The following is a 24537-nucleotide window of genomic DNA, read 5'->3' on the forward strand; positions in this document are numbered from 1 at the left end:
TTTTTTTTTTTTTTTCAAAACTTAATGTTTTTAATAATTTTTATTAATTACAATAAGCTAAAACTTCTGAATTAGAAATTGCACATTATTATCATTTAATCTTTGTCATTAATACTTAAAATTAAAAAACTTATTTTCAGGTTTTACAAAATAACACCCCAGTAATTTTATTACTTTTTTCATTTCTTTTTTAAAATATAGTTATTGTTGCTTTGAAGATTAAATTATAAGAATCTGATAGTCATAATAATAATTATATTATAAGCAAATATAATTTCTAACCCTTTTATTTTTTGAAAAAAAGTTTATCTGTTACATTAAAACTAGAGATAAAAGTTTTATAATAATAATAATAATAATAAATACCATACACACTACACAAAAGCCTGGGAACATTACAATTGAATAAAAATACATACATCACACTACAAAAGGCCACTATATTGAATACATGCCATATTGTTAGGAAATTCCTGAATACAGACAATGACACACTTATTTAATTTTAGTTTTTGGTTGCTATGCCTTGACTCTGGTCTGGCCTAGTATTTAGCCACCGGTATCAACCGAGTATAACCCACTAAACCCACATAATAATAATAAAAATAAAAGACTAATAGATATATGTTTTAACAATGTATACACACAATAAATGTAACTTTTGACTTGCGCAATATAAGATTTATATTTTAATCTGAACTAATTATAGATAATTACATTTTTACATAAGATTTTTGTCATGATAATTTTCTTGTTAGATATATAAAATTTTAACTGAATTATACAAATCAATGATGATACACAGTTTATGAGGCATTCTTTTTTTTTTATTTGAAATAACTAGAAACAGGTTATGCATATCAGGAATTGTGTAATTTATAAAAGTTAAATCTTTTTTCTGATTAAAATAAACAATGCATTTTTCTATTATTTATGATTAAGTTTTTAAATCTTTTTTCAAGTGAGGGTAAATTATACAGTAGATCTTAGTTTGGGCATTATTGATCTTTTGCAATTTTTTATTTATGAATAGTAGCAGATTTATTTAATTATCCACAAATAGAAATTTTTTAAATTTGATATTATTAATTATAATTAAATAATTCCTTACCATCAAATAAATAAATGTTAGTTTCACTTATCAATATTTTAAGTTTTTTATACTTTTATATTGATAATTTACAGTATTTTGAAAATAAATAACAAACACAGAAAGATGATATTCAAAAATTTGTTACATTAATTAAGCAACCTGGACTAAAGTCATAAGTCCAAAGTAACGTAAATCATGCATGGCCAGAGCATTAAAGGTACTAAAGTTATCTATGAATTTGTGGACTTAATATTAAAATATAGTTCTTCATGCCAGTTAAATCAAAATTGGCCTTAATTATTTTTATGTAGCTGCACTATAGCTTTCAATGAAAGTATATAATTTCAAATGTGCTGACTGTATATGCTTGCAAGGTTTATGAATATGAGGAGAATTAACTGTGATCCAAATGGAAGCAATAATGGCTAAATAGTTCCCATATATTTACACAATGTAATACAAATTTGAAAATTAAGTTTCAAGTGTTAGCAAGAAATATTGCCATGAATAATTGACATAACTTTTTTGATGTTTTGTAATTGAATTGTCATGCTTGAAAATATTTTTTTATTGAGAATTAAGTTTTCTTGCCTTTTTGTATTTTTTTTTTACCGGGTTTCAAATTATTCAAAACTACTCAAAGTTTCACTAGAGTTGGTATTAGCTTTAGTATAATGTCATGTAATAAACCAAACAATTGCCATAATTAATCATGCTAATTAAGTGCTATAATTAATGATTAACTATTAGGTAATTTAGTATGAGAGGTAGGAGTTAGGCACAATCTCTTATTAAATTTAATAATTATAATATTTACTACTTAATTGCAAAAAAGAATAGTATACTTTTGCTAACTCTTGTAACCTAATCCTATGTTTTCTGCTAGTTCATTGTTTTGTATGGAAGGTATTTGCATAACATGGCACTTTTTCAGAACCTAACTACCATTTTATATGGGGGATACCTGTACTCAGATATGATAGATAAAAACAAAGCAAATGAAACAACATGGTATAGTACATCTGTAATTTCATTTTTATATCTAAAATGTATATGACTATACCAATTTTGTTGTAAGAAAAGAATTAAAAAAATGAAAAGCACTTATTTTTTAAAAATTTCAACTTTATAATTTAAATATTTTGCCATTTTACAGAATGTTTCTGGAAAACTAAATACTTCATTCCATCTGAGATAAAGTGTCCACATATTTATGGTTATTTAATAAATAATTTACATTGTTATTTACAAAAACAATAAAGTGAAGCTCTGGAAGGAGAATTTATATTATTATAGTGGAAAATACTACATTGAAAGTAAAATTATTTTCAATAAGAGATTTTCGATAAGAAATTTTCGTGTATAAATCTGTAAATGATATAACTATTTACAAGATGTAAAAAAAATAAAAGCTTTAAATTTTAATAATGATATAATAAAAATTTCTCATTGGATTTTTTTAATTATTATAAATTGAGTCTATAATTGTTACAAATCTAAATAATAGTAATATTTAATCTGTAAGAAAACCAATTTGTAAGTGTAAGACTATTCAAAAAGATAATTTAATTCCTTACTATGTCTAAATAGCTATTGAAAAAGAAATTGCAATATTTTTAGGCATGTTGTATTGCTAAATAAATTGATTATTGTGATTTTTGAGATTACTAATACACAATATTAATCAAAAACCTTGGTTTCCATTTTATTAAATCTGATTATATATTCTTAACATCAATCACTAAAGCTATCCATAACAGTATAATATAAAGAATCAACATTGAAAATTGTGTGATGCTTTTGGGAGCATTGTATAATCTTAAATAAATTATTTGTAAGTACATAAAGTACATAAGGACAATGATCGTAATGCCTTTAATAGTTTTTTTTTATTGTCTTATGAAGTCTGATCAATATGTCATGCTATTACTAGAAAATATTTAGATAAAATGTTATATCCATGAAACAAAATTACTTATAAATTTTATAATGAAATATAAAATGGAATTATTAAATAACAAATGTGAAATTATGTTTATTATATTATATGTTAATTATGTAAATTTATGTTATGAAAACTTTTCTCAGTTTTGAGATATTTTTAATTTTATTCCATATTATTATAAACAATGCAAAAGAGTTTTCTTAAATTTCTAAAATATATATTCATTTAATTATATTATTGCAATATAGATGTATGGTTTTTATTTAAATTGAATTATACGAAATATTTAGAGCTTGATTTCTTTATGCTGTTTTGTCTAGACTTCAGTTAAAGTGTGACCAAAATATAAGTCAACATTCTCTATTTGAGATTTGTATTTGTTTTAAAAGTAGATGTTTAATTGATATAACATAAATTTTCAAAATAAAATGTTAATAGTGTTATTAAAATATTTGAAAAATAACTTCACATGTTGATGTTTTTAAATATTTATCAATAGGTTTTTAAGGATATTTTAGGAACAGAAGGAACTCATGTTCATGAAATTGAAAATTTGATTCAGACTTACCTTTCTAATCTTCATCAGGAAAAAACGTAAGATTATCTAAGTTCTTTTAGTTTAGAATTTTGTTTCAATATAATTAAGTTTTTTTCCTTAAAGAATTGTGTATTTTGATTGTAAATACAGTAATACCTCGACTTACGCTACCCCGATTTACGCGAACCTGGAGTTACACGATTTTCAAATCTCGTCGATTTGTCTTTTGTTTGAGTGCCATGCAACTTTTGATTACTCACTCCCCCCCCACACTATTGTTCAGCTTTCATATTCGGTCTTGTAGTGTGGAATCGACACATAGCTACAATTTATTTTGTGTTATTTATTTCTGTTTGTTATATCTATGGAGACTTGACTCTATGTGGCGATTTCTTGTAATTGTGAACGAATCAAAAGACGAGATAAGATTAACGAGAACATTTATTAGCTTACATACATCCGACTTGGATTTTACACAAATTGCGAAATTATACCCCGACTTATGCGAATTCGACTTACGTGGTTATCGCTCGGTCCCACCTATAGCATAAGTTTGGGTTATTACTGTATATTTATTGAGTACATTTTATTTAATATCATAAGTTTTTTATGAGGTCTTACTATCAAATGTAATGTCTTACTTTTCTAGATTAAATGACAAGGAATACATGACATTATGTGGAAATTTAGAGGAAATATTAGAATGCCATAAGATGTTTCTTACTGCATTAGAAGAAGTGGAACAGTAAGATGATTTTAAGTTTCATGTTAATTAAAAATTTTCTACTTGATTAAATATAATTTATTATTAAATTTTATAAAATTATTTAAGGAGACCTTCTAGAGAACAAAAAATTGGTGGTGTTTTTATGCAGTTTGCTCCACAAATAAAGAAAGTTCATTTATTGTATTGCTCAAATCATCCAAAAGCTGCATCAGTCATTGAAAAACATAGGTAAATATTTTTTTATGTACAATGAAAAAGACTGATATTTTATTAATGTTTTTTCTATAAAATAATTTAATGAATGTATGTAGGGAAACTTTGAACAAATTCATGGAAGATAAAGGAGCTACATCTCCTGGCATATTAGTTTTAACAACTGGTCTTAGTCGGCCATTTCGAAGAATTGAAAAATATCCCGCTCTTTTGCAAGAATTACAAAGATATACAGAAGTAAATTAATATTTATTTAACTATAGTGAAAGTAGATTATTTCTAAGCTGATAACATTAGATTTTCAATTTTTTGTGCATTTCTAAAAGATAATTTTCTTAATATATTTAATCAGAAGTATATTAATATTGAAATAAAACATACTTATGTTTTAGATTACTATTAATTTATTTAAAATTTAATATTTGCTATATTTTATGTAGTTTGAATGATTGATTACAAAAATAAACTTCTATTATTAAATATTACTCAGAAGAAAATAAATTAAAAAATACAAAACCTTTCTATATTTTAAATTTTAATTATGAAAGTAAATTAAATTATTTTATTGGGCTGCAATTTGAAAAAATTGTAGATCTATAAATTCCCACTGTCATCTGTCTGTCCATCCTCTGTCTTTCCTTAATCTCAAGAATGGATTTAAATGAAATCTGAGACCAGATACGGAAAGCTTACAGGAAGGAGACCCCAATTAACTATTTACAAACTTCCAATGCAAACCAGAAGTCACATTTCTTCATTCAAAAATTTCTCCCTGAAAGGAGTTTGTAATAGAGTCCTGCCGGTCTTATCTGACAGGAAAAGTATGATGTACAGGCGCAAGTCACTGCTAATTTGAGGTGGAGCATATATTTAAAAGAAATATGACTAAAAATTGTAGCCCAGAATTGTGAGGATGTCACAATAAATAATTGCTACAAACTTTAAATCAATCAGAAATGCTATAAACTTTGTAATAAAGTATATAATTACATTATTTAATTATAATAATGTAATTTTGAATTAATTATAATTTTGAATTAATTAATATAATTTATATTGCAAATCTTTCAAAAGTAGGTCTTCGAATTTCATTTGAATTTTATCAAGATATTAAAGAACTAAATTCTGAAGATTAGTATTGATGTGATGGTTGAAGTTTCTTGATTCATATAATAATAATAATTTATGTTGGCTTCCATTTTAAAATAAATGAAAATCATTTTTATGAACTATTTAAATTTTTTATAGATTTTTAATTTTAATTATTATATTTGCAAATGTAGTTTATTTTGGAAATTAAACTGTAAAGACTAGTCATAAAATGTGATTTCAAGTTCAACATTAGCTAGCAAATTTTAATTAATTATTGATTAATTAAATTTTTGTTATTTTGAACAGTTATTAAAATTTAATTTTAGAAATTAATTACATTCATTTCTTCTTTAGGAAAGCCATATAGACAGAGGAGACACTCAAAGAACCATATTTGTATATAGAGAGATAGCTGTAAGTTTACTTGGATATTTTTATTTATTATTTTAAACTATTGTACAAATATGTGAATACAATAAAGGTTATTAATTATAATTTTTTATTAATATAGTTGAAATGAATAAAAATGTTAACCTGTTCATTTTGAATTATCTCTTGTTCTATAATAGTAACTTAAAATAATAGCATTGGTTATTTTGATTTTTGATCAATATTGAAATTAAGTATTAATAAATTTTACAAGGCATGTCCAGAAAGTAAGTACCATTTTGGAAAAACTCACATAAGAAATCTTTTTTCAAAACAAAATTTATTTTTACATGAAAGAGCATGTTGGAAACTATTTTTCTACATAGTTACCACCATTGTTCAGACATTTGTCATATCGGGAAACCAACTTGACTATACCCTCTTCAAAGAAAGATGTCGCCAGTGAAGACAGCCACTGCTGAATATTGGTTGTTGCATGGTCATTGCTGGCAAAGCACCTCCCTCCAAAATCACGCTTCAAGTTCAAGAACAAATGGTAGTCTGCAGGTGCGAGGTCGGAGCTGTATGGTGGGTGATCAAACTGCTCCCAACCGAATTGTTGAATAAGGTTTTGAGTGACACCAGCAGTATGGGGACGTGCATTGTCATGAAGCAACACAATGCCTTTACTGAAACTTCCATGCATTTTGTTTTGAATTGCATGGTGAAGTTTTCACAATGTTTCACAGTATCATTCCGCATTGATGGTTTCATCTCTGGGAAGGAACTCAACAAGCAGAATGCCCTGTCTGTCCCAGAACACAGTGCACATGATTTTTCGTGCGACAACATTGCTTTGAATTTGTGTCTTGTTGGGGACCATGAGTGCCTCCACTCCATCGACTGTTGTTTTGATTCTGGAGTGACATGACAAACCCAAGTTTCATCACCAGTAACAATTTTGTTTAGGAAATCATTACCCTCTTCACTGTATCGGGTAAGAAATGTCAAAGCACTTTCAAGTCGCTTTGTTTTGTGGACATCCGTAAGCATTTTGGGAGCCCAATGGGAACATAATTTATGATAATTTAAGCGATTTGTGACAATCTCATGCAAAACAGTTTTTGAAATTGTGGAAACTCATCACAAAGCAATCTTATTGTGAATTGTCTGTTTTTAAGAATTTTCTCATTCACTTTTGCAACCAAACCATCATTGACAACACTGGCCAGCACTGATGTTCATGACGAAGCATGACAATGCTTCGTCATGAACATCAGTGCGTTCAGCATTGAATTGTCAAACCCACTTTCTAACCATTCCATCACTCATTACATTTTCACCATAAATCTCTACAAGTTGACGAATTTCAACTGGCTTAACATTCTTTTCGTTCAAAAATCGTATTACAGAATGCACTTCACAGTCGGTGGGATCGGCAATCGTCTTAAACATTTTGAATGCTCACTAACACATAGAAAAACAACACAATCTGGCTGTAATGGCGTCACTGGACTGACAGTCAACCAGAGACACGTGTGCATGAGTGCTGAACTGTGATACTATTGCTGCGGTGGTGGTAGAATGAAACGGTAATTACTTTCCGGACACATCTCGTATATAGTATGTGTTTCATAATACAGTGATACCTCAGTTTCTGTTGATAATCCATCCAAAAAACAATTAGCGAAATCCGAAATTAATGAAAACTGAGGCAATTGTTTTCATATGAATCAATGTAAATCCAATTAATTTGTTCTAGACACTCCAAAATACATACCAAAAACACATTTTATAGAAAATAAATGTAGTGTTTAATACTAAAAACAAGAAATTAATATAAAATGAATATAAAAGACTAATGTAAAGAATAAACATTAACATGGCATACTTATATCCCCATAGTGTTTGAAAAAATAAAAAAAAACTATTAAAACTGTAAAATATAACTCTAGCTCCAGTCTTTAATAATACAAGATCTGTTCAAAAAATAACCAAACTTTTTAAATTTGGCAAAAACAGAGTGTCCTAGTGTTGTGAAGTTGACAACAGTATATAGGGCTGTTGGCTCTGGAAACTTTGGTCCCATGATAGAGCTAAAAAGAAAGGAAAGCAATGAAATTGTTTAGCTAGGCACATGGGGTAATGCTCACGCAATGAGAAACAATGCCCACTGAGCAGGAAAATGCATGATTGTGTTTTGTTTTTGCAAAATTAGCAGCAAAGTCATGTGGGCAGGCCGATGAAAACCGAGACAAATTTTTCGTAGAAAAAATCTATGAAAACCAAAACCAATGACAACCAAAGTCATTGAAAACTGATGTATTACTGTATATAACTCCCAAAAACATACCTGTAAACCTTACAGATACAGAAACTGCCATCAAGCATGTGTAGATCACTCATTTACATATTACAGTGAAACTTGATCTATCATTTCCATAGCAATCATTTTCACACATCTATTGGTTTATTACCTTGGTCCCAAATAAGGACACATATATATAATGCTAATTTTTTCATGTTCTTCATTCCTGCATTGTTTGTTTTCCCACTATGTTCATTCTGTATTTTAATTGAAAAAAAAAATGTTATCCCTCATTAATCATTCTATCACAATAGAGGGCAGTAAATTGAAACATTGATTTTTTGTGTAATAAAAATAAAAGCACTTCATATTACATAGATAAATACTAACATTTGTTTATGAAACTAAACAATTCCCCAAATAGCTCCTCTTAATATACTGTAGTTATCTAATAGGGTAATAAAATATGGTATTAAACTATAATAATGTAATCATACCAAAAGACATACTGATTATTGTCTTTTCTGGATATTTCTTCTTGTGATTATTTAGACAGCAATTAAATCTATTTTATTTTATTGTACATATTGGGCACATTTTCTAGTAAACCTGCTTAAAATCACTTTATTAAAAGACAGTTAAGCTAATTCTGCTTTAAGTTAGTTGTTGCAGCACTGGTGCAGCAAGGTTCAGAAGTACTGAAGACAGAAGTTAAGATGGTTGCCATTATAAATTGTATGCAGATTACATACTTCAAATGAAGATTGTGACATATGAAAATGTATTTTGAACTGGTTACCAGAAAAATTATAAGCATGCTCTTCTATAATATATAATCTTCTATTTTGACATAGACATCTTCAGATTTATTAGTATTGGTGAATGCAGCACACATTATATTGTGTTGTTTACCATATAAGTAATTGCATTTTTACACAATATTGAATTTTTCTGATTGGCTGCCTTTAATATATCAATACTGTACATATTCTTATTGAAAGAAAGTAAGAAAAATTACAGTATTTTTAACAATTTTTTAAAATGTAGAATGCTTGTCTGTGTGCAAGTGCCATATTGTTTAGTGTTACAGAAAGCCATCTTACAGACATATCACTGGAAAATACATGTTTCACACAAGATAAACAATAAAAAGTTTGTCATAAACTTCTCAGATTTGTGATTACAGATTTATTTCATTATATACATTTTGAAGGAATTATGATCAGATTATATACACTTTAAAGCAACAGTTAAAGGAATTTTGATCGGTAAAGAATGCACTGCCAAAGTGTTTTTGAAAACTTAAATGTTTTTTTAAATGATATTGGGATACTAAAACTGTATATAATGAAATAATTCTCTACACCACAATTATATCTTTCAATGTCAGAATGATTACTTGACATCCCCGATATCAAAACTTTCCATAACAAAATAATTATGAATGCGAAACATAGTTATTGAATGAAGGTCTCATATTTAATTGTACTAAAATATGTTTCATGTACATCTAAGAATAAAATGGTAATAATTTGAAAATGAGTGATCTATGCATGCTTGATGACAGTTTCTGTACCTGTATGGATTACAGGTATCTTTTTGGGTATCACTGGGTTTTTTCATTCTGTCTGCTTTATAAACAGTTAAATACAGTGTAGATGAGTGAACTAATGTATCTATGGAAGGCTGTGAGATGAAAAACGTCACATATGGATTCTCCACATTGGTGAAATAAATGGAAAGATAAATTTCAAAATAATTCTTTAAATATATTTCAAATTATTATTCAGAGCAAGTGACAAGGATTTAATTTTTTGAACATCTTTAAATGATATCTGTGGAAAATGCTCTAATTTAGACAAATTAAATATTTTCAAGAAATGAGAAATAATTTAGTATGATCATAAATAAATACAATCAGGTTTGTTACCAAATGCTAAGGAGACAACAAAAGCAATTCCATATACATTGCAGTTGACTTCGTTCAGTTATTGCTGTACTCTTGGAAAATTCAAAGAGATGTCAATATTAATATGAGGATACAATCTCTGTAAAATTATTTTGTTCTATAGATATTTTACCATAATTTATAGAATCGTATACACAAATAAGTTTTGTGTTGTAATAAGAGCAAATCCAACAATCATTGCCATGCAAAATTTGTATATGCTCAATATCAGATCTGACAGGAAAAACAACTGCAAGATTTTTTGGTATAATAAATAGTTTTGTAGAATATAGACAAAACTCTAGTCATGTTGAATCTTCTAGTTTTCCATTATTTATAATAGTTGTTTCATCATTAACAGATATCTCAGTAAATAAGTAATCCATAATTTAATAAAACTAGAATAATGAAATCAAATTTCACTAAATTTTTCCAAAATTTGAATATATATACAATAAAGGACAAATATGCAGAGGTACCTTCTACTTCCAACAATTCTAATTTCGAACATTCCAGAGTTAGAGGTGGGTAGTCCCAGTTGGAACCATTTTAAACTCAGAGCTACTAGGAACAGTTCCACACTGAGCAATTGAGACTGTTCCAGTTATGGAACTACCAATGTATTCTTCATTTTGTACTTTTATGTGTATAGCTTTTCATGGAAGAGTGAACTCTATATGGATTTGAACGTAAAACTAAATGAAAGTGTTCCATGAGTTTTCAGGAATAATGAAGTTAGTTTTGAGTATTTAAAATTTATAAAGATATTTTAAAAATTTATAGTTTTATTAGAGTTTGTAATTATTTGTTTTTATTAGTTACTAGCAGATATGTCCAGCATTTCCTGGCCAGTTAGTAAAATCATTAAACATTAAAATGAAAACCATATTTCAAGTTTGGTTATTTTAGCCTGCCATTGTTATGTTTATCATGAAGTGTCAAGGAGATCAAATCAGAAAAGTGGTACATTCAGATTTCATGATAGTCTGTTTTCCTCAGAGTCCCAGAGAATAAGTGAAAAAAATTTGATGCAGATTGAGCAAAGGGTTTAAGAGTTAATAAAGAAGGATGAAATCAGGGAAGGGGTAGGATGTTCAGGTTTAATGGTAGTCTATATTTCTCTCAGAGTCCCATAGAATAAACGAAAAATTTGGAGAAGATCAACAAAAAAGCTAAGAACAGAGAGAGAAAGAGACAGAAACATTTTATTATCTATATATATAAAACCAATGAGGAACAGAGTCCAACTGTTGAGTCCAACAGCAATTCCAACAGAACATAATGGTTCCATGGAACTGTCTAGTCCAGGGGTGGCCAACAGTTTTTGCCCCGGGCCGAATTGGAAAGAAAACTTTTTTCCACAGGCCGAACCAGAGGCTGCCCTAGGAAGATTTTGAGGTGGTGCGAGATCTCATTGTGGTGTCACCTCGTAGAGACTATATTGTAGATAGAGATTACAGATGCATTTATCATGCTTTATCAACATTCTACACTGTACTTATGAGATTTGTAATAGAGGGTTAACTCTAAATGCACAGTGAGTTGTTGACTTGCGTCAAAAGTTTTCATTGAGCTATTCGGACTTCAATACGTAATATTGAAAGATTGATCTCGGGCCACATAAATTCATTAGACGGGCCGTATGTTGGCCATGCCTGGTCTAGTCCAACAGACTAAGCAGTTCTGAAGAACCATTCTGTTAGAACAGTTTCACACTTTGATCAGTTTCAACAGTTCCTGTTCCAGAATTAGAACCAAATAAAATTTACCTGGATGGATTTTATTTAAATCTTCTGACAAAAAATTTTTCATGTGTTATGTGATTTGATATTAGAATCACTGAAAGATAAAGATTACTTAGTATATACTGTATATAGTTTATTAAAATTGCAAATTAAAACTAAATAAAGTTTTTTAATGTTAAATATTAGAAATTATAGATAAAGCAAGTTTGTTTACACATATAAAGATAAAATTTACAATGAAAACAAAAAGCAAAAATGCAAATAAAATTAAATTTTATCTGTAAACAAAACTTAAGTGAATAAAGTAAATGTGTAGAAGCTTTGAATAACTAAAAACTATTATATTTGTATTGTACATAATTTTAGAAAAAAATCAAAATTTTCCTGTAAACAGAGTAAGTAATGACAGTTTTCACAAATCATAATTTATATTAAGTAAAATCCAGATAAATAAATGTGTTTGCTATTCAACATAATCTAAGCCTATATATGTTTGAAAAATTTGAATTTAAGCAAAATACAGATAAAAATTAAATAAACACTAAATATTATGATAAAAAAATTATTGTAGGCATTTTTATCATAATTAATTATGTCCTTGATAACATTACCAATGATTATTCATTTAAGAATAAAATAGCTTTGAGTGATTTATATATGTTGTTTGAAAATTGTATGCTTTTTATTATTATTTTTTTAAACTTGAATTAATAAAATAATTGAATAAAAAATTTTAATAATGCAAGCAAACTTCTTTGCTGGTGGAAATAAAACTTATTTATGGAAACAGAAATGTATAATTGAAAGTTTGGAGGTAGAATTGTTAACACTATCTTGTATAGTGTTAACAATTCTTGATGATTTCCCCATATCATTCAGAGCTAGAATCTTATCCAATGCTATTTATAAACAAGACAATCTAATAAATAATTAACAAAAATATTTATATTTTGCCTACAGGATGATGAATTTTAGAAAATAGTTTAGTTAAATAATATTAGAGATTTTTGTGTTGTGTTTCAATTGCAATGTATTCAAAGAATACACAATTTAAGTTTTATCAAGCTAAAACATTTTTTCAAGATTTTTAACATCTCATCTTTTGATCTAATCTAAATTTGAATGTGTTCTAACTGGTGACTATTAAGAACTCATTAATGCCAATTGCAAATTGATAGACATTATATATGATTTTGCCTAACAACATACTAATACACTGTTAATTCTGGATGAGAGCTTAATATCAAACAACAAAGTTAAATAGGTTAATGTACTTATTTGAAATTATTTATTAGTATACTGCTTAAAAATAAAAAACCATTTAACTATCCAGCATAATTCCATACAGCATGGCTACGGGAGCGAAAGAATAGAGGCTCTCATTAAGAAGTATAATAATCTGGCAAGTAGGCAAAAGCAAAACCACCAAAAAGAAAAAGTGGTCCTCGATTATATACCCCTCCTTAAACCGATTGTCAAGAGGGTTTCCAAAAATAAGAACTTACAAATAGTTTATCGACGTAATCCCACTATATACAGGATNAAAATTATTTAAATGTTTATACATTTAGTAATATTGGTTTATAATTTTAAAGATTTATGCGTGTTTATATTGAAGTAGCACAAAGAGGACAGTATAATATAGGTACTGTACATGTTTTCAGTTAGTTAAAGCATTGTGCAGTGTTGTAATGAGTCATTAGATTGACAAAGAAATGCCTCATAAAGAATCAAGCATTTCTTTCCAGAAAACTCTTCAAGGTTCAGACAATAGTCGTGTTTATTTTCTTACAAAGTCTATGTTTATTTAAATAACCTTTACATTAACAGAATAAGAAATTTAACTGACTTGCCGTCGAATTGTTAATTGCAAATCATCTATAAAAATAAATTTAGCAACATTTAAACTCAGAAAAAAAACCTGTAATTTATTGTAAATTATCGAAGGGGAAATTATTGATTTTATCGAATTATATTTAGTAAAATTATGTAATTGTTCAAATACCAATACTTCATCTGGTAAGCAGGTGTTGTATTTAACTATTCGAAGAATAATAAACACTTCTTCCAATGACTTCCATATTTAGCATATTTTTTTATTCCTGTAGAGTTAGGATGATGAGACATTTTTACATTTCTCAGCATGATTTGAACTTTTGTATGAAATCAACTAAACTGAAGAGACCGGATTTAGTTATTTATTAGTTTTTAAATCTTACATCACATTTAGATTTAAACATGTATCTGTTTTTTCACTTACTAACAAAGTTATTTTTTAAATTGAGTTAGTACCATTTAACTAAAATGAATGTTATTGTGAGAAACTTTTATTGGTGGTTTTAGCTTGTGAAAAGTAGAAACTTGTTATACTCAATTTTCTGATCAGTTGCAGCTGAAATTTCAGAAAATATTTTGTTGTTTTCTTTTTCTGCTGGCAATTATGCTAATTTTGTGTGTGTATATTACTGGCTTAAGTTCAATTTAGTTTTAAAATAATAGCAAGATTGTTTCACTTTTTTGATACATTGGCATATTTTAAAAAGAACATATTACTGAAAATGTTATGTAGTGTAAATAATACATAACTAATATGAATGTCAGCAATTCCATAGGCTGGCAATAAAAGGGAATTTCAGGAAGCAAATTTTCACAAAAACAAATGCAGAGAGAGCTTGAGAGTAACATGCTCAAATTTGAAGAAGTAAACCATTCGAGATGGTGCATGAAAGTCTACCTTTACAATGAGAAACACAATGAAGTTTCACTTAAAGTCTCATGCTTGGTATACACTTCTTATTTTAAAATCATTTATTTACTTATAATTTCAGTCTTCCTGTTCAATTACACGAAGACAGAAAGAAATGGAACTTGAAATTATGACAGGAACCATTAGAGATTGGGAAGGAGAAGTGAGTTTAGTGATTTTTATGAGTTGATATTTATAATTATATAGTTAAAGCTAAATTTTATCAATAGGATATTCAAACGTTGGGAGAAATTCTACACATGGGACCTGTTATAACAGTGACAGAAGATCAACAAAGAAAAGATCGTTATCTTGTTTTATTTACACACACACTAGTCATTTTATCTGTTAGTCCTAGAATGAGTGCTTTTATCTATGAGGTAATTATCTTTTTTAAATTGTTTGAATTGAATTGAAAATAAATACATTTATAATTATTTTTATATTAAAAATATGAATAATATCTTTGTTTGGAAATATATTAACAGATTTTATATAAAACAATATAATGGATTATCATCTGATTAAATTAAAACAATAAAGATCGTAAATTTATTCATCTTAAAAGAAAATCTCTCTGGATTGCTTAATTACTATATATTAGTAATAAAAAATTATTACAACACAAGCTTACAGAATTGAGGAATTTTGATAAAACAGTTTGTCTGAGATCAAAATTACTTTTTTCAAGATAATCCCAATTATTTATAGAGAAAGATAAATGAAATTTGAACCAGAACTAATAATAATTTTTCAATATTTAAATCCAAGTTCTGGCTCCTGCAAAAAAATTGCTGCTTCAGTGATTTTCAGTTTTAGCTCAAGTTTAGATGGTGATGAGTTATACTAAATAAAAACAATAATTGATAAATGAAAGTATATCCAGTTTAAAATAAGCACTATTAAAGTTGTTAATAATTATTTTTAAAATTTTATATTTTAAGGGAAAACTTCCCTTATCAGGTGTAAAAGTTGGTAAAGTGGATTCTTCAGAAGGATATGGTCATGCCTTTGAAATAACTGGTAAGAGTCCCTTAATTCTTTATTTTAACACAGCACATTAAATTATTTTTAATCTTTATTTTATATTATGATTATTTTTTGTCCATGTTAATAGTGCTGACCAATTAATTGGATAATAATTCAAAAGNATTTTATTTTTTAATTAGCAGATTTTATGCTACTTTCAATACAAATTACTTTTAATTTTAAATTAATATGCCTCAATGTCCTTAATTTATTGTAATCTTATTTCATCCACTAGTACATAGCTATTAACAGGACTTATTAAACTGGCTTTAAGGATACTGCAACTCAGTTTCACAAATTATAATTTGTGAAACTGAGTTGATTACTTTTAATTTTGCGTATTCCTCATAAATATATTGGTGCTCAAATTAAAGAATTATCTTGATAATCAAAGTATTTGACTGACATATCTATCAATGTCATTTGAAATTTATTTGTGATTATTTATTAATTTCATTACAGTCTATTATTCAGCCCAATGAAATGAAATTCTGACTTATGGCCATATTTACCAAATAAGAATTAGGGTTGGAGTTAAAAGTTAATCAAAGGTACTTTATGTACATGAATGCTTATTGGTTACCTTTCAACTCCAACCTTAATCCTCATTTGGTGAATTTGGTCTTAAGTCCATTCTGTTATTCAGATTTTATTACATTATTGCAGTATAGTATTAAATTTATTCTTTTGGACCTATTTAAACCTTAGTCTCATATATAGATAATAGCAATAGACAGAAAGTTTTGTGGGTTATTTATCACCTGTAAATAAATTAATTATAAAAAATTAGATTAAATCAGATTTTTATCATATTTTTGTGCATAAAATCTGCAGATTATATGTTAACAAAAGGTTTGTAGGATGGGTTATATGCCTATTTTAAATCTTGAATTAATTATGAAGAACTTTCAATGGCTTCAGATAAGAAAAGAAGTTTAAGTGTCTTTGGAAAATGGGAAAAACCTTTGCATCTTAAGGTTAGAATCATTATCCTAATTTCCTTATGCTTTAATTTATGTTATTAAACATTGTTTATTAAAACTTAGTTTACTTGTGAAAGAAATTTATCAGTGTCATTTTTATATTAGAAGCTACTGTGCTTTACTTTTATGAATTACTAGGGAATGATGTAAAGGAACCTGATACTCTCTTTATGCTCATGTATAATGAAATATCAAATAGATAAAGAAACATTTGATGTCATGATACAATAGTGGTAATCTCAGTGTGTACCTGTACTGTACATGTGGGGACATGCTACAGAATAGGATATTTTTTTTTAATATTTTCAAATTCATTGATGATGATAAACTTACATTGAAAAATTTGATCATGTTAGGAAGTGATGGCCCAACTGTCAAATCTTGCTGTCTCCACAATCATTATTGAATAAAGAAGTGCAATTACCTGGACTTGCAAATTTGGAAACATACCCCTGAATATTGTACACAATACATTTCAGAAAACTATAGATAGATATGGGAAAGACACAGTAGATCTCATAATTGATTTTCATGATTTATTTTAAACTGTCAGCTGTTAAGATTGAAGACTTCACAAATGTGTTGGAAGAACTTGGATTATCTCATTTAAAGTTTCTCATACATGCAGAATGTTAAGTCCTGCAATAGTGAGACTGCTAAATTAGTGGCCAGCTCAAAAGTGTTTTCTCTCAGTCTTATTAAAGATATATGATGATGCCATATATTCTAATGTTAGGAGATGTCTGAAATAGGGCTTGTCAAGTACAGACAAATATATTTTCTTCTAAATGTGATCAAACTATTTGGTCATTATCAGTCTCTCATTGAACATTGACTCACTTTGATTATACAGAATCTGAAACACTACTAAATCTGCTGACAGAAAGATTTCTCAAACTGAGTCTTACAACATTGATCTGACTTATAGTCCCTCAAATTAACAATTTCAGATTTTGAGAATTCAGTAAAACAGAAATGGAGTTGGTTGTGAGACAAAGAAAATACTAAAGAACACAAGCATGAAAAGTTGCACTATCTTCCATGAGACAATTTAATAAGTAACAACGTATTATCATCTTTCCCAAATAGTAAATATGTGACCAGAGGTCGGCACCTCTTTGATCTCTGTCAAGGCTGACACCAGTGTAACCTCCGTCAGGTCGAGAGGGTTAGGTAGGTCACGCAAGCAGTTGCATGTGTGGGTGATCGGGCGAGATGGAATGAGAGACAGCACGCCGGAAGTGACTCATGCAGAGACTAGGTTAACATAACAATTGTTTAATTGGAAATGATAGGCAACACATGACATACAATTTGTTGATAGTGAGTATAATAGATGGAGTTAAATTAGCAATCCGTGGTTTTTGAGAGAGAGAGTTTACGGTGGTTCGCGAGTTGATAAATACCTGGAGTAGAGAATGCCCACGAGGGTTGAATTGGATGTCGTTAAAGTGGTGATTGTTTCTTTTTGATCATTGAGAAAGTTTATCCAAGAAGTTGTCTTTATGGCACAATGTTCTGCAATATCCAAGGTGAGTAGGTGATATCCTGATGGGCATTGACACAGTTAATTGTTAGAGGAATTTCGGGATGATATTATTCCTCGGAGAATGGACAATGACTGCCTTAATTTTTCAGTTTCTTGTTATCTTCAACCAATGAACTTAAGACAATAGGTCAGAAGGTTATGAGAAAGCGTCACTTTTGCTGCTGAGAACTCACCAAATGATTAGCTCCCAGATGTGAAAGTTGACAGTTATCTGACAAAAGGGTATTGTTAGGAAGTTATGTTAAGTAAGTAAACAGATTATGTAGTGCTGAGTCTCACAATATGTACAATGTTTGCACATTTCATGCCTCTGATTTCAGCAGTCTCTTCTTCTAGTACTGACAAATAGAGAGTTTTTCAGTGTGAAGATATTGATTAGAAATGGTTTACAGTAACAGATGATGATTGTGTATCCACAGGACCAAGAATAGATCATTATTATGCAAATGTTTTCAATAAAGTCATCTCTTGGTCATGATAAGTATCCAGAATTAGTGTTTGATCAAAGGGCTTCTTGTTCTGTTCTGTGGCAATGCAGATGTAACTTAGAGGTTTTTGAAAGGTAATTCAATTTCCTGATAGACTCAAGAATCATAAGCATCAATCATTGCAATCCAATTTACTAAAGATGGATTGAAGTATTATGATTCTCAGTGCCATAAAGTTCCCATCACATAGGAGAGAAAATTGTTTAAGGAATGTTAGAAACAGTATAAACTCAATTGAAGAAAGCTAACAATAATTGCAGAATATATGTGATAAAAACAAGTAGAAAGAAGTAAAACAACCATGCTTGATTATTTTTGTTTCATATTTTTGTGTAATGACTGGCATGCTGGTCTATCCTGGGAGACCATGATCAGATATTTCTGTATGGTAAAAACCAACATGCTGGCATGCATGGTAAGGTTATGGATCCCTCTCTAGAGGGCATGTTAAAAAAACAAACCAGTTTTTATTCTAGAACTGTGAAACTGTCAGCATTACATCAAAAATTACAATTACATATTTAATTTCTTCATTTTGTTTTCTTTTTAACAACATAAAAAAAGCACTTTCTGAATTCTAAGAGAATTTTATGTGTATTTTATTGTTATTTGATTCAAAAACTCAAAAATGAACATATTAAATTTAAGAAACTGGCATAAATTATCTCAGCTCACACAGATTAACATCAGCTTTATTTGAAATTTGATAGGAAGATGTTATTTTTAAGGTCAGGGTAGATGGTCAGAGTAGCCCACATTGACTAACTACTACTACTGTCACTAAGTCTTTAATTGTTTTGTCTTGTAAACAAAAATCTCTTCCTGATTTTAAGGCAGTCAAATTACAATGTTATTATTTTATTGTATTTGGAAGAATGTTTTCTTTTAATGTTTAATAAATAACTAGTTTTGTTAATATTTTAGTTACAGTTTAATTGGCATGCTGGTCTCACCCTTTATATGCAGCATGCCGATCATTCGGTGAAAATACCATAATACTGCAAAGAAAGTAAATAAGAATAAATTTTTTTATATCTTTAACCATTTACTTCAAGTAATTTAATAGTATTTAGTTTTTTCAGAATATGTTCATTCTAATTATATCAAATGAAGGGTAAAATCCAGCAATTGTTTCATCCAGTTTCAGGTTATCTGCTGAAATTTGGTAGTCTTTCTCATGTTTGTTACTCAAGATATTTGAATAGTAGGTCACAATAACAACTTGGAATAAATTTTTTATTTTCCTGCATGTAAAAAGACTCTTTGTTATTAAACATGTCATACAATCTTTTAAAGAAAGATAACTGTATTTTTTAATTCAGACTCTTTCCTACTTTTTCACTCTCTAAAATTGCTGGGAAGCCTGTTTTTGTAGTAAGTATAGTAAATAACAACAACTCAAAGCCCGAATAGTGCCTACCTCTAATGTCAAATTACTTTATTCTAATCATTTAATTATAGCCCGATATTTAGGCGATCGTTTGGTAATTTATAAGTATAGTAAACAGTATTTTTGGTCAGTGGTCAATAATATGGAATTTTGTCTAAATGAAAAAATTACTTAATCTTAATACTAGATTTAAATAATGGTAAAATTAATATTATTTATAAAGAATGATTAAATAATTTACATGTAATTGGAAATACTGTAAAAATGATATGTTAATAATTAAAAAAATTATAAGCTGATAGTTGTTGATTTATAATTATACTGTTGTAGGAGTCATAATTTAAAATCTTTTATTCACAATGCTAACTATGTTATATTAAAATACAGAATTCATATAAATGTCTAGTTTGAAAATAGAATAAAAATATTTATTGAAGCATTTTAAAGAAATAATTTATAATTGTAATTTTGTTCAAATTTTTTTGTCATTTTTTTCATTTGATAAAAATGTTTTATTTTTGAAAATTAAGTAATATTAAAGCTTTAGCCAGGACACTTTTAAAAGAAAGAGACCTAAATATATAACGTATTTTGCATAATTCAACTGTTTAATACAGTGGCGTACCGCAGGGGTGGGCCGCCCCGGGCGGCACTTTTTAGGGGGCAGCAAAATTACCTTATAAGGGGCGGCAAAATTTCACAATAAATAATAACAATATCTTGTAAAAATTTGAAATGTCCTAATCTATACTTGCATCACGCCTACAATAGTGCTATCGTCCAGACAGTCTGGGAATCAGCTTGCTGGGTTAACTAGTAACTTTTTCATCCAAGGAATTCCTGCGAAACCTGTTGACCCTTCTTTTTTTTTTTTTTTTTTTTTCTTGTACGTTCATATACACCACTAATATCCAATAAAACTATTTTAAGCAGGTCGCTGCACTACCACCGAATTTTTCATTGCTTGTTCTGTGACAAAACTGAATTTTGGTCTTTTAAATTGAAATACCTGAATAAGGGGGGCTGAAACTTTCCTCCACCCCGGGCGGCTGACACCCATGGTACACCACTGGTTTAATAACAATAATAATAATAATAGTAATAATAATTCAGGCTGATAGACTGATTATTATTTATGTATTCAAAAAATAAATGTAACTTAGGGAATGAGATTTTAAGTTGTCCTAATAGAACCCTCAGCAAACTTAAAATATTTTTTTAACTCTGTACTATTTCTTCTACAATTATTATTAATTCATAAATTAGAATATCTAATAAAAATTGTCATTAAATATAGCAAATTAAAATAATAATCATTATAAATTAAATTTTATGTCTCAGGAAGTATGATTCAGCGTATTGTTGTCATTTGTCAAAATCAAGAAAGTGCTGTCTTATGGTATAATCTCTTACATCAACAAATTAGAACAAGCCAGTTTCCTGGTGTTAAAATATCTCCTAAAGGAGGACAAGATGTTTATGCATCACCTAATCATGGAACTGCATCAAGTTATTCATCTAACACCCAATCTGGATCTTCTCAATCAACATCCCATGTAAGCACATTATTTTATAGCTGTTAAATATTAATTTATTTCTAAACACTAATGTTATAAATTTGTGGTTAGACAATTTTTAGATAATATTGAGAAGAAAAAAAATATATATATAATTTATGGAAGGTCCATTTATTTGAGCCTATTGGCTCATTATGCATAGTGATTAAATAATACAGTAAACTCCCCTATAACATGGTAGATATGTTCCGTGTTATATGAATTCTGTGTTGTACAAGTCACTTAAATACATGAGCCAATCACAGCCCGGCACTTGTGCAGTTTAGGGGCTAAGGTTGTTTAAAAGGTTTTCTTCCATAAAATTAATTGATTCTAGACTAATTTGACTTGAACATTTCCAAATCACATATAATTTTTTGGGAATAATCCATATAAACTATACTATAAACAAAAAATTGTAGGAATACTTAGAGTGTGCACCATTCGAAGACGCTATTGCTTAAGCTTGTTTTCTTCACGGAGTGGATCATTGAATGGCAGACGCGTTTCCTGATAAGTTATTCTGATGACTAATTAGAGCTCTATAAATCTTAAAACTCAGAATCATTCTAAATTGCTCTGCTCATGCATTTGGAATGATTGAGTTGCAAGATTTTTAAAATTCTAGTTTTGACTTTTTGGTGTACTGTTTAATGACTAGCATCTCTTGATGATGAGTCAGGAGGCTTGAAAATACTTTTGTATACTGATTTTAAGTTTTCCACTAAAGTAGTATTTTATCTTTTATAATTCTTTACAGATAGAAAACAGTAATTCCTACATTAAATGTAGAAGTTTATTAGAGGAAAGTGATTTACTATTAACAGAATTTATTATATTTCTTTAGTCAGGTGTAACTGATAATGATATATCAGCATATTGGAATCCATTTGTAAAATTACCAGTACAGATATATCAGTGTATCAAAATTGGTTAATCATCTCTAATATTAAATAATTACTAATTTTAATTTTTAAAACAGTTTTTGCTATGTAATTATCTGTATTTATATTGTATTAGAAAATTTACTATTTTTTGTGCAAATTATTGATGATATATTTATATTACAGACTACATTATCCAATGACAAAAATGCTTTCCAGTCAAATAATAGAACAACTTTTCATTCTCCAAATAAAGTTTGGACAATGTGGAGTCTTCGACCTCATCCTCCTGTTAGACCTTCTCCAGCTTTGGTAACTAAAAACGAAGTTTTACTTAGAAGAGGAAGTAACAGAAGAAAAGAAAAAGGTAAAAACATTTTATCATCATTTAATATTTTAATGATCAAATTAAACAATTACCTGAAATAATTTATTCAATTTTGGGTTTAAATAACTCAAAGATAAATTTCTATATTTAAAGTTTTGGGAGAAAACTTTTTAATTAACCTGACACGAATGATTACATGTAAATGTGCATTCTTTAATAATGACTTTTGGAGAAAGAAGAATTAAATACAACATGCTAATAATTAACTTTAAAAATTTTTCACAAAAACAACTTAAAAACTATAATAGGATTTAATTCAGAAAAATTTTATTAAAATGGGATCTGTAAATCTATTTAAATGATGCTGTAAACAGGAAAATATATAAGATTAAAATTTCAAATTCTTTTTTCCACAAAAACTTTACTTTTTGACACTTTCTTGCCCTGAAGGCACTAGAATGATCTTTTTTAATCATATATATTGTAGGAATGGCTGGTTGGTGAGAGAAGGGAATCAACATATCTGGGACAGCCATCCATAAAGAATTCCTGACATTGTAAGGGGGAACCTGATTTCTTTTTGCTCAGATCAGGGCAACTACTTCACACTTCCAACTCAAAATATAATAAAAAGAAATCTAAACTAAGCTTACCATATATTAGCTGTCTTGCTAGATACCATCATTATTCTCTTGATGTAAACTTCTGGCAGGAAGAGAAAATAATAACTGGGACAAACAAAAAGAATAGTCCTAATAATCATGTATTAAGTATGCAATTAACAAATAAAATGGTTTTCTGCTAGAGTTGTTGCCAGCAGGGAACATGTAAATCCACTGATATAAAAGGATGGTTGTGATGTGGTATAATTGAGGAGAGGATTGTTAGCATTACTAGAAGGTTAAACTTTAGATCAGTGATTGCCAACTGGTGGTCCGTAAGAAAATTTTAGACATTTGGACATTGATGAACTTAAGGTTATGTGAAGTATTACGAAAGAAATGCAAAATGCTTTGTTGCTTTTTCTCACTCATTAATTTTAGATTTGAATAAAAAACCTCCAAACATGAATTGACTATTGTCAATAAATAATGTGAGTGCCATTGTCCTTCTTTGTGGAAAAGAGCCAAGAATCCATAAACTTATTTCAAACTAGCAGCAACAAACTTTACACTAATTCATTATAATTATTAATATGAAATTCACTTGTTTAAAGTAAAATGGAACTTTTAAATGATACAAACATCTAAAGAAAAATGATCATAAAAAAAATTTACAACAGTGGTCAACACGATTCAAAATTGTGAGTTTAGTGTCTGTGAGGTTAGAAAGGTTGGCAACTGCTGCTTTAGATTGATTAAAGTATAGATATTTTGCTTTGGAATGTGTAGCCAAATCATTGTCTTAAATACTCAGGCTATAAATTCACTAACTTTAATAATTTCATTTCTCCTTTACGATAAAGTTTTGTATGTTCAAAATGTGAAGAAATGGTCCAGATATATATGTATATATATACAGTAGAGCGTCGATTTTCCGAAAGTCAATCATCCGAAAGAATTCCAGTCAGCAAATTTAAATTTTCGCCAGTGCTGTGGTGCTTCAA

At 28.4% G+C, this 24537-nt stretch overlaps 1 protein-coding gene across 1 annotated transcript in view; it reads left to right on the plus strand.

Moving 5' to 3' along the window:
* Positions 1-24537, plus strand: part of LOC111639641 (rho guanine nucleotide exchange factor 7-like) — a 53597-nt gene that overhangs the window by 5227 nt on the left and 23833 nt on the right. The window contains exons 2-11 of the mRNA XM_023385541.1: positions 3538-3632; positions 4226-4321; positions 4409-4531; positions 4615-4753; positions 5963-6022; positions 14807-14887; positions 14955-15104; positions 15669-15747; positions 21505-21719; positions 22790-22970. Coding sequence (XP_023241309.1) covers positions 3538-3632; positions 4226-4321; positions 4409-4531; positions 4615-4753; positions 5963-6022; positions 14807-14887; positions 14955-15104; positions 15669-15747; positions 21505-21719; positions 22790-22970 — 1219 coding nt within the window. The remainder of the gene's footprint in view (positions 1-3537; positions 3633-4225; positions 4322-4408; positions 4532-4614; positions 4754-5962; positions 6023-14806; positions 14888-14954; positions 15105-15668; positions 15748-21504; positions 21720-22789; positions 22971-24537) is intronic.

This window comes from Centruroides sculpturatus, unplaced genomic scaffold (assembly GCF_000671375.1).
Source record: "Centruroides sculpturatus isolate CEXI.00-Female unplaced genomic scaffold, Cexi_2.0 scaffold1179, whole genome shotgun sequence".
NCBI lineage: Eukaryota > Metazoa > Arthropoda > Arachnida > Scorpiones > Buthidae > Centruroides > Centruroides sculpturatus.